This window comes from Magnolia sinica, chromosome 8, assembly GCF_029962835.1.
Source record: "Magnolia sinica isolate HGM2019 chromosome 8, MsV1, whole genome shotgun sequence".
NCBI lineage: Eukaryota > Viridiplantae > Streptophyta > Magnoliopsida > Magnoliales > Magnoliaceae > Magnolia > Magnolia sinica.
Window position 1 is genome coordinate 42,224,418 of NC_080580.1, and position 14,707 is coordinate 42,239,124.

At 42.0% G+C, this 14,707-nt stretch overlaps 1 protein-coding gene across 1 annotated transcript in view; it reads right to left on the bottom strand.

Annotated features, from left to right (window-relative positions):
- Positions 1 to 2,169, bottom strand: part of LOC131253266 (E3 ubiquitin-protein ligase RSL1-like) — a 40,912-nt gene extending 38,743 nt beyond the window's left edge. Inside the window, exon 1 of the mRNA XM_058254215.1 lies at positions 1,301 to 2,169. Coding sequence (XP_058110198.1) covers positions 1,301 to 2,020 — 720 coding nt within the window. The 5' untranslated portion in view covers positions 2,021 to 2,169. The remainder of the gene's footprint in view (positions 1 to 1,300) is intronic.
- Positions 2,170 to 14,707: the final 12,538 nt, after the last annotated feature.

Sequence of the window (14,707 nt, forward strand, 5' to 3'; positions counted from 1 at the left end):
GCCATTTTTTTTCATTTCAAAATTTCACTCATGTCTTCTCTTCTTCTTCTTCTTCTTCTTTTTTTCCCATTTAAACCATGGAAGAAGCTTAAAAACTCACTTTAGGCTAGATCTAGACCTATTTTGGGATCAAAACAAATGATTTGCATGGAATTCGATAAATTGAAGCAAAGTGGACCATTGTGGGAAAAATCGAAACGAAGGGTAAACCTTAACTTTCTTTTTTTATATTTTCATCTTCTTTTTATTGTATTTCAATGTAATGGGCCTTCGTTCACCAAATCATGCTTATTTGTGTTCAATTGCGAACTATTTAGTTGACCTTCACCAAGTCAAATCAACAAACAATATTCTTATTAAAGAATGGTTCGATACACCATTGAATATATGGTCAAACACACACACACAAAAATGAAAGATTCTTGGATATCTCATTTTTTCCTATTTTTCTAATATTTTTTCATATTTTTTTTGCTTTAAAAAAATTCTAACCGATACGGGCCGATACGACCCCGATACCAATACACAATGTCATATCATCAAGCCAATATGCCGACCGATACCAACATTCAGAACCATGATTAGGTTCCAACCATTAGCAAACTTTTCTTCTGTAATGACCATGAAATATTTGCCTCAATTAACACACTTCCTTAACTACTCCAAGTCTCCAACATTATCACATCTCTTTAGGCTGTGTCATCCTCACAGAATTCCAGCAACCACTTGCCCGCTGTTGCAGCCATGATGGATCTCAATCAAAAGTACCCAAGGATATGGAACTTGATGCAATACCAAAATTGACAAAGCCCTTTCCTAAACATCTAAATGACTAACACAGCCACCAAATGACTTCCCTATGTCAACTAAGATTCTAAATCTTGAAATTAGAAGGCGAACTATTACTACCAAAGCTGAAATTTCCAAAGATTAAACCATACAAAATCTCAGGACCACAGACTGACTGTGGACACCAATGGATAACATCATTAGCCAGCTCCATTTCGGAACCTTGTCCTTCTCCACTTCTTCCAGCTTTCATATTATCCCACATCATATTCCCTTCAAACCTACGTGTCTTCAACGAAAACAAAAAACAAAAACAAAAAAAGATGCGGTACGCTTGTCGAGAAATCGTCATCACGTGAGAAGACAAGCAGTCTCACAGCCTCAGTAATTCATTTTTTCCATTTATCAAGAAACATTTTCAATTAAGAAGCAACAATGTTCCTACTTCTTCAAAATAGTAAAAATAACCCAAAAAGAGAAGAAAATGAAGAAAGAGGGAACTGGAACTCACTTGATGGAACAGTGGCACATAATCACAGAAAACATCAACATTCTTTATGTCCAAAGAAAGAACAGCATTCAGCCCTTCGATCAACGCCTTGGTCTCCACGACCCCACGCGACATCCCAGCCCCGATGAGGGGCTTCTGTATCTTGAGGACCAGATTGTTGAGCGGGTCGCAGACAGCAATCCCGATCGCCGACAGGGTAACGAGCCGGCCTTTCACAGGCTCCGTGCTGATCAGCCCCTTAAAGTACAGCTTGAATGGCTCTTGGATCGTGGGTGGGTCCGCAGTGGTGGAGGAAGAGGAAGAGCAGCCCAGGTGAATTGGCTTCTCAAAGTGATCCCCGTACTCCTCCCACTCATCGTCGGCCATGTCGCGGATCTCTCGTGCGAAGCTGGCGTCGTGGATGCGGCGCTTGATATCGAAAGAGATGCGGCGCATCTCGGCCTCGCAGAGTTCCTGGTCTTTGCGCTCTTGCTGGAATCTTTCGAGCTCCAGGTTCTGGAGCTTCATGAGGTCGGAGACGTGTCCGTTGCGTTCTTCTTCTTCCAACGGGAAGAGAAGGGTTGAGGAAGAGGAAGAAGGGTTTTGATGGTGGAGGAGAGAAACATCCATGGCTTCCTGCATCTGGATTCGGAAAGCGAAATCAAGATCGGATTCCAGGGTTTTTGCGGCCATGAGTTCCTGCTGTTGCAGGGAGATGAGGATCTCCAGCTCGTCGTCCATTCGCGGTTTCCTTTTCTTGTTTGAATGAATTAATTGCCTGGGAGATGGAATTTCATTCCCCCAGAGAGAGTGCCGACGCGGATTGCCTGCGAAGCCTTTCGCAGGAACTTCCCGCGACAGGAAGCTAGGTGCGGCTTGTGTTAGGAAACGGACCCAAAAATGAAGTGTGCCCAGAATTCAGTGAGCCGTACAACATGGGATAATGGAAATACAACATCCACGATTGAAACATTCATGTGGCCACGGAAGGCTAATATTTTTGTGTTTTCAATATATATATATATATATATATATATATTAGAAATAACCTTATTAATGACATGGATGGCACATAAACATTAGACACTATAGGGTTCAATGGTTGGCATTTCCTGATCCACTTTTCTCTTTTCATACGGGTCATTTGAGTTTTGGATTTACCTCTCTTTTTAATCAATGTTCTGCGATGATTTGAAAAACCAAATGGATGGAGTAGATTTCTCGTAACATGATCTGAAAAATGAATGGATGAGTAGAGTGTTGGGGGCCTTGCACAAAACCTTAGGATTTAGCCTCCCAAAACAAACCAGAATTATGGGATAATAAAGTAATGAAATAAATCAAAGCATAAACCATACCACACAAGAGATTTTTCCTGTGGAAAATCCTCAAAGAGGTAAAAACCATAGGACCTCGTCCAGATCAACAATCTACTAAGAAGTAGAACGTTACAACCTTCTTAACTCATGCATGAGTGGATAAACAATAAGAGAATAAAAGAAAAAATGAGAGATCTCACCAATTACGAGAACGTGGAAGCGTTGAGATATAGTAGATAACCCCTACGAGCATAATCTTCTTTCCACAAGCTTCCTCTCTTTCTTTCTTTCTCTCTCTCACACCTTTAATAGCCCTAAACCCTTTACCAAACCCTTGCAAAGCTTTAGGAAACCCTCTTGCATTACCTAGAGAAGCCCTAAGCACCCATATTTATAGTTTAGAAAACTTCCTTCCGCACCCTGTCGCGAAGGCCTCGGATTTCCATTATCCGCATAAGATCCGGACTCAAATCTGCGTAACCTCGATTGGTCGAGCTGAGTCCTCAACCGGTCGAGCACCTCCCTCAACTAGTCGAGCACCTCGGAGGAAAAACATTGGATGGTCGTTGGACTTTGAGTCGACCCCCACTCGACCGGTCGAGCGCCACCTATGACCGGTCGAGTAGCCCACTCGACCGGTTGAGCAGTGCCGTGAATTACTACGATTTTTCACCCGCTACTCCATCTCTCCTCTGAACTGAGGAGGAAAAACCCCATCATAGAGTTCTCATAAGCATCACAGTGGCCCCACCCAACTTCGATATTCATGAGAAAGGCTTCGGCATTCCGTGGTTTACTTGTTAAAGAGAAAAAAACAAGAATCCAAAAACAAAAATGACAAAGAAAAAATAAAATGATACAATCTTGTCAAATTGCTTAGTAGTCAGAACTAAAAAGTTCAATTATAGGTTCTTAGTGAAGATGTTTCATAACCAAAAGCTAAAGCTTATTTGATTATCCGACTTTAAGATCAGTAGACATTTATTAGATAGTTGAAAATAAAACATACAATGGCCTTATTTCATCAAACAAATGCGTGAGAATCACAGGATAGGATTGTTCGATCGATCTGATCATTAGAATGTGACTTTGGAGACATCAGACTACACATTCTAGTCCGTCTTACTGGAGTTAATACAAGCCATGTATACAATTTCTGAGTGCATGCGTATCAAGCATCATTCGCAGATGCAGCATGAGTACAATGTAACTCCTCTGCTTGTAGGGCTGCACATAAATTGAGTTAGCTCGCTCTATTGGACTCAGTTTGAAACTGAGTTCGAGTTGAGTCGAGCTTATTTTTCTAGATTGAAAAAATTTCAAACCGAATTCGAGCTTGCCCAAGCTTGACTCGACTCGGATCGAATCTAACTCAAGTCGAACTCGAATCGAACCAGTTCGGTGACTTGGTTACTTTGATATTGATGTTGCTCGCCAAGTGTTTGATGAAATGACTCAACGAAGTGTGGCCGGTGGCAAGGAAGGTATGTATATGAAACAAATACCATTTTTTTCTTGATTTTTATGTTGCTTACAAGGTGTTTGATGAAATGCTTGTAAAACCATTGTTGTTGTTTTACATATGGTGAGATTTTGAAGGTGTAGTTCATGTGTTTGTGAAAATACTGCACAGGCGAACTCGGCTCAAACTGGCCCGATCTGCTGACCGAACCAAGCCGAGCTAGCCAGTCAGGCTCGACGAGCGAGCCGAGACAAGTTCGAGTTGGGGTCAACAAGTGGCTGAGCCGAGTCGAGTCGAGAGTGCCAAGCTCGACTCGGTTCAACTCGTGTACACCTCTATCTGCTTGTTAGGGCACCAATCCCCTGGTGCACGTAACTCACCCGCATATGTGAGAGATGGTAAGAGACTAAAACCGAGTGGGCCTACTATGATGTGTGGGTGTCATCCTACTCGTCCATTGAATGTGTCCAAACCCAGCTTAAACTCTAACTTTGGTGGACTATATCAATGGGAACAATGGGGGACAACGGGAGGGTGATGCCAAAAGCCAACTAAACTTTCATATTACATAGGGTCCACTGTGCTATTGTGTATGTCCTCCAATGTATTAATGAGAGATCCCGAGGACGAAGGTACAGGCTAAAACTCGGAGGATTGAAATCACCCGTGTTGGTTTGGACATTGTTTATACCAAAACCTATGTATTAAATCAAGAGTATAGATCATGCCACGTGGTATGTGTTGGGGCACTATACATACATATATATATATATATATATGTATATATATATATATATATATAAGTCTCAATGCGCATCCATCGCCTCAGTGTGGAAATTCCATTGTGATCCTTATTAGAGTGCAGAGCCCCTTACTGAGAAGCCCTTGGTTGTGCGCCCCTTGCCCGGGCTCCTGTTGTGCTCCCCTGCCTAGACTCCTGTTGCGCTCCCCTGCCTGGACTCCTGTTGCGCTCCCCTACCAGGATTCCTATTGTGTGGCCCTGCCTGGATTCCTGTTGTGTTCCCCCTGCCTGGACTCCTGTTGTACTCCCCTACCTGGACTCCTGTTGTGCGCCCCCTGCCTGGACTCCTGTTGTGTGCCCCCTGCCTGGACTCCTGTTGTGCTCCCCTGCCTAGATTCCTGTTGTGCGCCCCCTGCCTGGACTCCTGTTGTACTCTCCTACCTGGATTCCTGTTGTGAGCCCCTACCTGGATTCCTGTTGTACGCTGGAAGCTGTTGCCCGTTAGAAGCTGCTGTGCGTTGGAAGTTGCTATGCGTTGGAAGTTGTTGCATGCTGGAAGGTGCTGCGCACTGGAAGTTGTTACACGTTGGAAGGCGTTGTGCACTAGAAGCTGCTGTGCGCCGGAAGTTGTTGAGTGCTGGAAGTTGTTGTGCGCTGGAAGTTGTTGCGTGCTGGAAGTTGTTGCACGCTGGAAGTTGTTGTGCGCACCCTATTGTGCGCATATAGCCTTCACACGTGCGAGATGCCTATAAATACCCCTCTCCCATCTTCATTTGGACAAACAGAAGTTGGAGAGTCTCAAGGAACTCCCAGAGGAGAGAGAAAAGTGGAGCATGATGGAAGATCCGCATAACAGAAATATGGCACAACGGAAAATATGGTATAATGGAAAATATGACACAACGGAATTATGGCATAATGGAATTATGACATAATAGAATTATGGCACAACGGAAATATGGGACAACAAAATTATGGCATAACCCAAGTTCATGAAGTTTCCAGCTCTTCTTATATTGTGCACTAGTGTTCTTACCCAAAATGCCCCTTCCTCGATCAAGTGCGCCACTTGCCAAATTCATAAAGGGAAAGTAAAGGAAATGCGAAGCACAGAGAGAGAGAGAGAGAGAGAGAGAGAGAGAGAGAGAGAGAGAGAGAGAGAGAGTTCCAGAAAGAAGAAGAATTTGTTTGTACGACTGAAAGGACAAGTGGAAAGATGAGCAATGCCTATCGCCTTTACGATAAACGTCAAAAGCGTCGAAATGCTATTAAAATTGCCACTGAACTGTCTTCTCTTTTATTCACCGTGTTGCATTGATTGTACTCTGTTTTTAGAATCAAGGAAATCCGAGGATGTAAAAGAACTCAGAATAAATAAGATGCTCTGTGATATCTGTTCTCTCATGCTTTCTTTGTTATCATTGAATAATTCCCCCAAATCGAATGCATTTGTTTCTTGTTCGAAACAAAATGACGACTCTACTAAGGAACTATTATTATCCAATGATAACTTAGAAAATATTTAGAGAACATTTATCACTTTTTGGCGTCTGTATAGACGCCAAAATGGCGACTCTCAGTGGGAACATCCTCCCCTTCATCTCTAAAGACAAAGTATAATTTTATTTAAATAAAAATAACTAATACTTTGTTCTGAATGACAGGTATAACACAATGACTTTTCTCTCGACTAACTTAGTAGGAATTAACATTCTGTTTAGAAGATTCCTAGATTGTTACTACAGAAAGTACCAGAAAAGGTTAAATCAATTGTGATCAAGGATTGGCAATGCCAGTGTGCAGGAAAATAGAAAATCAGTACATTCGAAGTCTTCACTAGAAGAGCATGTTGTTGAAGAAGTCCCCAACTTTCCAATAGCGACTACCATGAACGACAGTAAACTTTAAGGAAAGCCTTCAAATGAGAAGTTAGTGCGACTAAATTGGCCACTACTTACCAACAAGAAGACGAAGTAATTAACAAATTCATCAGCCAATGGAGAACCTTGGGAGAATCGTGTTCCCAATCTATCAAAGAAGAAGAATATTTCGAGATTTGATTATAAAAGATTACAATTTGAAAGAAATCAAAGTAAAACTGCTCAACTCTCATATGGATTGGCTATTTTAAAGTCTTAAGAGAACATCAACAGATGACAGAAGCCATTCACAATTTAACAGAGTAGAAGAAGAAGTCAAGTTACATACAGAATGCATAAAATTAGACATTACATCAGAACTCAGTGATCCGAATATATAGATCTTTTAAGATTTAATTATAAAAGTTGGCAATTTAGAAAACAATGAAAGTAAAGCTATTCAACTCTCATATAAATTGGCTATTTGAAAATATTAAAAGAGTGGCAACAAATATTGGCAAAGAAAGAAAAGCAAGATGAAGAATTGTCAAAATGAACGAGAAGAAATTCAGAGAGAGAGAGCGAGAGAGAGAGAGAGAGAGAACATGGGTGGTTTTACCATTGAGAAAGTAAAGAAAGGGTTCGGACAATTCAAGAACTGTGGGAAATATATGGTTGAAGAAAACGATATACTTTGTACAATGAATCAATTGCCAGTTGTAGAGAAAATCAAATTGCCATGGCTAAAACATTCGAAGGGAAGGAAGCAAAGAAGGAAAGATATGTATTTTACAGAAGATGACCGACGATAGTAAAATTGTCATGAAGAAGATATATGAAATAAGAGAGAAAATAATGACATATGATCCCGATTGAAGATATTTACTCTATAGGAGAACAGGGGAGAAGAAAGCAAGACAAGTATATTCATCATGGGGGCAAATTTTCATCAATATACCTGCTAGTTTAGCAAAATGTATCATCCCAGAATACCAAAAAGATTCACAGCGTTTTGGCTCAAAAGATTTACGGTATTTTAACTTAGAAGATTCACGGCGTAATTATTCAGGGGACAGACAAAGATACACAAAATATGTCATCTTTGAAGATAATTATAGTTTTGATTTTGAAGATTATTAGCATAATACTTCCAAATCAAAAGGGGGTAAGATAACCAAAGTCTCAGAATGCAAATCTCATAATGCAAGTCTCAGAATGCCAAGTCTCAGAATGCTGATATCATACATGAATAAAAGGCAGATGCCCAAGCATATCAAGTTGAAGTATATTATTATTGTTGAGCACCGACGATGATTGTTGGATTAGATTAACAAAACTACCATTGCCATTGCCATATCACTGACGTGAAGATTATTCTATTATCAAAGTTTATCGAAATTGATATTATTATCAAGTTGAAGTTCCATTTAGATATATCAATTATTGATCTGTTATCTTCAGTTATTGATTTGTTATCTTCGGCAAGACATGTACGATCAACTATCACATCAGTGGCAACAGTTTATCATTCAAGGCAGCCTAGCCATGCTTAATATAGCCAACTACGCATAAGGCCTATTACCATCACCATTCGGGCAGTAGTGAGAAACCAGTGACCCTAAAAATCCCGTGAAGGCCATCATATGCATACCCATGCGGGTAGCGAATGGAGCCAGCGACTGAAAGTCCTAAAAGGCCAAAAAGTCCTCAACGGCCAGTCACGCGTAACACCCATGCCGTCTGTATAGCTTTCTGACAGCGTCATGAGCAATGGATGAAACTGTCCTCCCGTGAATGGGTTCGACCTTGCAGGCAAAGAAAACGCGGGCTGCAGTATGCACTCTTTGGCCATGTCCATAGATAGGCCAACCATGCATAAGACCCCCAGATCTTTGGATTGATTTCAGTACTAATTCATGAGGAATGGCTTAAACCTACTCATTGATAGACTGACAACCTTAGATTTAGTACCCCAAAGGTCGCCTTGTGCGCCCCGTGAACTCTAAAGAGTTACTGCGGCCAACCCTGTCACGCCCCAAACTCAGAAACCAGGCTCACAAAATTTCCGATCGCCGAATTTGGCGCTGACAGCCTCCGTAGAACCCCATTCTCGGCTCCCAGTGCCCATTCGCCAGGTTCCGATCCTGGGATGCTACAAGGAGGATTTGCAACATCAGTTTGATTCGTAATAAGCATAACCAAAGGCATAACCCACAAACAACAACCAAAAACTCCATCACATTTCCACTATAATCAAAACTTTACAAGTACAATGAGCATAAGGGAAATACAATGATGATAGACCAAAAGCTCCAAAAAGATCAGCTACGCGCCCAAGCCTCAGCGCTGCTGCGATCCAACGTCACCTGCACGCAACGGTCGTGCATAAGCTTATAGAAAGCTTAGAGGGTGGTGAAAGTGTATGCTCAAGGTGATAATACAGTTATGCAGTATCAGAGTAATGCGGAACATGCTGATGAATGCCAAGAATACCATTAGCCGTACCAAGGCCATGCAGTGCAAAGAATGATGTCGGCCATACCAAGGCCATGCAATGCGAAATGCAACTCAAGCATGCAAATCCTCATCTAAGTCCACATATCAATACAGCTCAAAAATCTGAAATATCACTGGGGTCTAGTACACTCCAAGCCGATTGCCGCCCCATCGCGCGCAATAAGGTGAGTGGAAAAGACCTCACTATCCGCTGCCAATATCGGGTTCGGCTCGTCGATAGCGGACCCATTCCTCGAGCCGGTCGAACTACACTAGCATTGCCCCCTACTCTCGGGTGGGTAAGGCCGCACCCCCTTCCAACCGACCACGACACAGTGGAAAGCGCAACCGTCTGGTAATCGGCACTCAGCGCTCATGCATCCACTCGGTCTAGACGTTGGAGCAACCTCCTGGTACCATAAGGGTTTAGGGACTTTCACCCAGGGATATCTATCGCACCCCATGTAGAACAGTATTTCCGGTATCCAATCCTGCCAACCACGATACGTCTGTGGAGACTACGGCCCTGATGTCGCTAGGGCGTATAGTAACCATATCACACAATGCGAATGCATGAATCACACTATCCAGTCATACAACAATCTTGCGCGTATCATGCGCTCATGTAGGGCAACACCCCCTGTACGGGAGCCCCTAAACAATCTGCCCAAAGGCATATGCTCTGATCAGTCATTTCTCATATCAAGCATACGTATGATGCATATGATCATGAATCATGGAATTAAACATGCTATATAGGATGGATGACGTGCATAACGAAGGTGGGCCTAGACGACCTACACATAACACGCATGGGCCCAACAATGGGCCCTAGGGAAAGGCATAATGCGGACATTTAACCAACATTATACTTGCAATGTGGACGTCAAACTAACATTGCTCCCAAGGCACGACTATCATAAATCATGTTGGGATTGCACATTGCAATGGACCTTTGGGCCTATATTCATTAAGTGGGCCACATCAATGGGCCGCACCAATGGGCCTTATGTACATTGCAATGGGCTATAACCCGTGGGCCTAAGAGTGCATCAAATGGGCCTAATCTTATGGGCCTTATGTGTATCAAATGGGCCACACCAATGGGGCCCCAAATGCACATCAAATGGGCCTCAACCCATAGGCCCCAATACGTCTTAATGGGCCTTAAACCATGGGCCCTTAATACCTGAAATGGGCCTCGACCCATTGGCCTTACATATCAAAGTGGGCCTCAACCATCAATAATTTATATATAATATAATATATATATATATATATATAATATAATATATAGATAATATATATATATATATATATATATATATATATATATATATATATATATATATATACACACACACACACAAACACACACACACGATGACTCTTACAATGTGGTGGGTCCCACTTCGTGGGGATAAAACACTTACATCACCGCTGGCCCCACCGTCCGCCTGGACGGTGGCCACATAACACATACATCACTGTGGGCTCCATGTGGGGCCCACCATAATGTTGATATGCCATCCAACCCGTTGACAAGGCCGAGTGGGCCTAGGTGGAGGGTGGGAGCAATTTTCACCCTGATCCAAAACTTCTGTGGACCCCAAATGGGTTTCAAAGGTAGAGGTTCAATCCCACTGTTCCATACGGTGTGGGCCACCTGAGTCTTGGATCACGCTAATTTTTGGGGTGGGCCCATGTCAGGGGGTGGCCCACCCTATGAACGGTTTAGATGGTATATAAACATCAAGGTGGGGCCCACGGCTACAGCCGTGGGTGGCTGTACATAGGCTCGTCCGTCCGCTGGGCGATGGCGCAGGCAGCGCTGCTGCCTTCTGACACAGCAGCAGCAGCTGCTGTGTTGCCTGTTATATTTTTTTTTTGATTTTTTTGAAAATCTGTAGATTTTACAGGTGGGGTCCACATCCAGTGAATCCACACCATCCAGTGTTCTTCCATGGCTCACCACGAGCAAAACAAGTCCAATATTGGACATATTCCAGTGTATAACCAATCAGGGAAGTTTTCAATGGTGAAAACCACCATTTGCTATGGTATGGCCCGCCTGAAGGTCTGATTGATCACATCTTTCGGGTCAACGCCTAAAAAGGGCTTGAGACAGGAATGGATGGTGTGGATTTAATACATACATCAAGGTGGGGCCTACATAAGTGGACCACCCCCATTGGCAAGCTAATACTTGCATTTTCCCAAAAACGTCCAGCGTCCCTGGACGCTGGACCCTTGTAAATACATTAGAGGTGGGCCCTGCTTAGGTGGGCCACCTCATGGAAAATGGTGTGGATACTACACACAAAGTGGGCCCCACTTGTAGGTGATTTGGATGGAATACATACTCTGTGGTGGGGTCCATTCAAGTGGGCCATACAATCTCATTATCATCACAAAAATAAAAAAAATAAAATAAAATAAAAAGGAGAGAGATAGAGAGTGAGACCGTGTGATGGAGGGACCCCGGCACTATGGGCCCTCCCTTGCACTAAATCATACATCAAGTGGGTCCCATTACATGTGGGTCCATTAAAATCAAATCCAACGGTGGAGATCCCTTCTCCACTAAATTAAACGGTCTAGATGACCCTAAATATGCAAGAAAATAAACATCATGATGGGGTCCATGGAGAATGGCCCCATCATGGAATGATCATGATGATCCAAGTGGGCCATCGGCCACATCTTAGGGTCCAAAGTGAGATCCAAACCATTGATCGGTTGGCCTCACTTGGCCCATCAAAAAAAAGATTAAAACTACCCTATCAAAGCACCCACCACTTGATCTTCTTGCTCTCTTGGCTTCCTTAGCTCCTTGTGCTTCTCTTAGATGGAGGAAGATGAGAAATGGATGGTTGAGATGAGAGATCTAAGGATGGAAAGGTGGGCCACACATGTAGCTTGGGAGGAATGGGAGAGGCTCATACGTATGGCATTTTTGTTGCTTTGAAAAGTTGAAAATGAGAGAGAGACTTGTAAGGGAGAGAGAGAGGGAGGGATGGGTGATGGAGTGATGGATGGGAGAGAGGGATGGGGGTGTAAGAGACTTTATGACTTTTTTGGCTAAAGGTGTAAGAAAAGCATGGGTTGTGTAAGAGCTTTTTGACTTTGGGGGTTGCTTGGGAAAGGGTGAAAGTTGATGTGTACTTGACATGATGGGATTGATTGATTGATGTAACACCTCGTAGAGATTCTCTCGGGATTCGCACGCGCGGCGTTTCCTCGCACCGAACGCTGGCCCACAACTCTCGACCAGAGCATCGCATCAGCGCGCGAGTCGCGGCATCGGAACCGCGGTGACGACGCGGTCGCTAAGGTATAAGCCCTGGGTTGAGTCGACTCAGGTTGACGGCATGAGAATCTAGGTCGCGCGCAAATACCGATTAAGGGTCGAAGGTTGCCGGAATTCGACCGGGAAGACCGCGGAAGCCTATGGAACGGTACGGTCTAGGATACGGGGCTTACAAACCCTGTGCGTAAATCCAACCGAGTTCATGACCCCGGTAGCTTGATTGGGCCCCTCTGATGGATCGCAGTTTTTGAACTCACCAGGTTGTGAGAAGTTCAACGAACTCATAAGAGTTATAGAGACCATTACATGAGACCCGACTCCACTACTCAAGAGTCTAAAAAACTGCATGGGCTCCACTACTCAAGAGCTTAAACTGTGTGTTGCTCCACTACTCAAGAGCCTAAACTGTGTGTGTAAGTGTCAGTCCAGTCTAGTCTAGTCCAGTCTAGTTCAATCTAGACTAGTCAAGTCCAGTTAAGTCAGGACAAGTACAATCTTGTCCAGTCAAAGTATGGTCAGTCAAAAGTACATTAGCTCCACTACACAAAAAGTATAAACTGTGTGTAACATCAAAATGCTAACGATATATATATTTCACTTTAGATATTCTCAAATATGCAATTGCATGATGAAAATTTTAAATATTGAGTAAACAATATACAAAAATGTGTTTCTTGAATCAGGTTCAAATAATAGCAATAGCAAATGCCTTCAAAATATTGGCAATTATCTACTCAAAAGTTCAAATTTTCGATATTGGCAATTATCTACTCAAAAGTTTAAATCTTTGATATTGGCAATTATCTACTTAAAAGTTCAAATCTTCAAGATCAACTACTAGTCTTCAATTACAATATATTTATTCTTCTGACAAGAGCCGTGAGGTCTTTTGCCTACTTGATAATAAAGAAATATTATCTCATAAAATTCTCAAAGACGGCAGAGAATAAACTAGTGAAGAATTATCGTTCTCTTTCGGTTGATTTAAAGATTCAGTTATATCTTTAGATTTGTTAAAGAAGCAGTAAAGATTAGCCATCCTTCAAGGGTATCAGCAGGCTTTACTTTGGAAATATTATCTTCTGAAGAAATCTTTATGTGAAGATTGGCCTGGATAAGCGGCATGATATATTTCCCTAAAGTAATTTATGCCTTGGTCTTTCTGATAATTTCTTATACACGGCGGAGGAATCAATATGACACAATCAGCTAGGCAATAATCACACACTAAGTAATATTGATGACCCCACCAACACATTCAACTATAAGAAGTATGAACTGGAGAATTATGCCAAGAATAATGAAGCATGATTCAGCATGAACTTTCAAGAGTTGTTGTTATATTAAGGCTCGATTATATTGTCTGATACCATAACTTCTTACTGCTCTAATAATAATATCACAAGACCCCAAATATCAGATCTGATGGAGATAAGGAACAAATGTCTATCAAAAGAGATAGAATCATCATCAATAGCTTCTATGTTCAGGAAGTTATTAAAAATGGAATTGAGAGAAGTCATATCTATTTTTTTGAATCAGCAAAGGTTCAGGAAAAATATACTCTTAATTAGTCTATGAAGAAATGCTAAGGAAGCAGAAACTAGAAAAGACTCAGTAATTGAATTTATAGAGCCAAAAGTAACGTCTCCAAATGCACAATATAATGCGAAGCACAATGACAAGCACAAAGAGAAGACAACTCAATCATTATCCTATTGCTAATATTACAAATATTCTAAAAAGTTTTTCAATATATACTTCATGAAACTAAAATTATGATATCGTGAAGTACTAATTCTAATTAATTTAGCAGGAAATATTACCATTCGAAAGCTTGGGTTGTGCAGATCATAAATAAAGGAGACAATCAAATTTTTTTTTACAGTAGGAGTAGCATTAAAGAACAACTTTTTAAACGCAAAGTTCAAAGAAAGAGTTGTAGAAATTAATCGAAGAGATTGTTGCAGCAACAACATTGAAATATAGTTCTCTGGCCAAGATACTAAAAAATGAAGTCGTCACACTATTACAGTGACGGGTTTCGATGAAAAGAGAATTTAGCCTCCCTATTAAAGCATCTGCTCGACACTGCTGGCTGGGGGCAATTAATCTTCTGGTTGAGTGTGATTATTTAGTCTTTCGTGCAAGCAGGGTCATCCAGTCATCCTTTAGTTGTAATTCATTCGGTTCTTCGAAGAAGATCGATCCTCAATCAAAGAAGGATCAAGGGTTGAGGC